We start from the raw sequence: 2,350 nt of genomic DNA, 5'->3' as shown, positions 1-2,350 counted from the left end.
CGAACGGGCGTTGCCCTGATGGAAGCCGAACGTCCCACTTCTAAACTCTTCCTTGGGAAGAAACCTTCCACTCACAGTCACAGACGATCATGCATCTACCTGCTCTAACTTCAACTGTAAAACCAGATATGTAACACTTAAGGCATTTTGGTGATTACAATCTGTAGATGCATTTACTCAAATGCCCAAGAGATACTGTCCAATCACAGCACTTCCGTGCTCAAGCGGCTAAAACATCAATAATTAGAAGCTGATGAACAGAAAAAGCGAAGTTTCGAAGGAAAACGAGAGAGAGAGAGAGAGAGAGAGAGAGAGAGAGAGGTGAATAAGGTGAACAAAGTCCGCTTTGTCGGATTGATAAAACAACAACAGTTTCTGTCCTTCAAAATCGAATTGATGATAATCTGTAATCGAATCTTTTTCATACTCTGAGCAACTATCAACAAAAAAGCAAACTACAATTAATATAGAAAGAAAAAAAAGGTTGTCCGGTTGTAGCGAAAACCCCTTTGATCCATCGTTATAAAAATTGTTCATTACAGATTATTTCAAGTTTACAGGTACAAGCTGGGAAGAAGAATTTTTCTGGGTCCAACGTACTGAACTGATTAGTCAGTGCTCGCCCTCGCTCTCTCTCTCTCTCTCTCTCTCTCTCATGTATTTACTGGTATTGCCGCCTGTGTATTTATCTATGTATTTATGAAGGTTACTATTGCCATCGCTTTGATTATTTTGATTAGGCTGCAATGATCCCGGTAGAGAAGAGCTGGCCATTAGCAGAAGAGTAGGGTGAGCACGAGAGGTCTGCAGATCTTGAAATTCCAGATCCGAATTTCTCCTTGCACTCATCAATTACAATCTGTCTGTACCGACACTCGGCGCTACAAAATGCCTTCTCTCCTCTGCAGAATCAATCATCAACAAAAACACAAACGTTCAGCACCATATATAATAGTTTCAGGATCGACAACAGAACTTAATTGGCAACAAAGTTTCTTTCTTTCTTTCTTTGGAATGGCTAGGACGACAATCTTAAGATAGAAAAGCAGTAGATATGGTGTCTACCTGTACATGTAAATATCTCTGCCATGAAGCTTTTTCCTACAGAGATAACACGCACTGAGGAAATCTGACGTAGGAAACGCCGGAATCTCTTCCCCCCATCTAGGTGGTGACTCGCAGAAAACACCCATGGTGTGGTTGTGGTGATTGTTCTTGTTGTTACATCTCCTGTCAAAACCTCTTCTATCTCTACTATAGCCTAGACTAGTTCCATTTTCGACAGCCCCATCACAGTACAGTCTTGCGAAGGAGGCTTTGTTGTGGCCATGCCGGGTTACACTGGTATAGCTTTCCCAGTCGTCCATGTCAGCAGGTCTATCCAATCCTCCTCTAGATTTAGCAGCTGAGCTTTTAGTGGAATCCACCGGTATCGGATCAGACCGGTTCAAATTCAAGCTCCCCACGACGAATTTTGCGGGGAATTCGCTCTCACAACCACTTCTACTTGATTTATCCAGAGCGGCGACGATGCCTAACCCCACGGCTCCGAGATCACAATTCTTCAAACCTCTAGGGGATCGGATCTTCAGGTCTAACGGGCTTTTTGGGCTTGTGATTACTTCCGAAGGTATAATTCTCTCATGACCAGAGACCAACGGGTCTGGGAGCTTCCCGATCATCGGCCGGGACCTCCTGCCCAACATGATTGTGCGCTGTTGATCGAAGAAACCGGCGAAGAGAGGAAAAATGGGAGATTGAGTGTTGGTTTCTCTCCAATTCTCTTCATGGTTGCTTCAAATTTATGAGGATATTGGGTGGCTGATTGATTAGTTGGCCCACGGTTTGATTGATTGAGGTTGGTTTGGAACTACACGATAATAAAAATCACAAAATAAAAAACTTAATTTAATATGAATAAAATATAGAGACGAATCAGACGGTGACGCACCAAGAAAATAAACAAAGTGGCAGAGAAAAGATGAACGGACTTGAAAACAATTCTACGAAAAACGTCACCACTGTCATGGCCAATCAGAGTGATTGTGATCTAATTGACAGAGACCTGACCCACAATTGCCGGCAACTGACGCACATTAGATTCCGGTTAGTTTAGTGAACCAACGCATCAATAAAAGTTGGGAAGACTATTGGATGGATTTCATTGGTGGGGTCCGCCGGCCCTACACACGTATCCTCCATTGATTGGTTGACGCTGAAAACTTTGTAAACGGAAATTTATGTTGCGATGAGGTCTGGATTCAATGTATGTTGTACTTCACTGAAACCGATAGGACGATAATACCCAAATCTAACTAAAAGACTATAATACCCGTCGTAGAATTAATTT

General features: G+C 42.6%; 1 protein-coding gene across 1 annotated transcript; it reads right to left on the bottom strand.

Annotated features, from left to right (window-relative positions):
- Positions 1–334: 334 nt before the first annotated feature.
- LOC104600503 (FCS-Like Zinc finger 13-like) lies at positions 335–1,902 on the bottom strand. Its single transcript, XM_010263472.3, has 2 exons — positions 1,066–1,902; positions 335–902 (listed from the first exon to the last, which is right to left on the bottom strand). The coding sequence occupies exons 1-2, from the start codon at positions 1,704–1,706 to the stop codon at positions 737–739; spliced, it is 807 nt and encodes a 268-aa protein (XP_010261774.1). The 5' UTR covers positions 1,707–1,902; the 3' UTR covers positions 335–736.
- Between the last annotated feature and the right edge of the window lie 448 nt (positions 1,903–2,350).

The sequence above is a fragment of the Nelumbo nucifera genome, chromosome 8 (genome assembly GCF_055504915.1).
Source record: "Nelumbo nucifera cultivar China Antique chromosome 8, China Antique-T2T, whole genome shotgun sequence".
NCBI classification, from domain to species: domain Eukaryota; kingdom Viridiplantae; phylum Streptophyta; class Magnoliopsida; order Proteales; family Nelumbonaceae; genus Nelumbo; species Nelumbo nucifera.
Note: the sequence above shows the minus strand (reverse complement) of the source record. Positions and strands in the feature narration are given on the sequence as shown.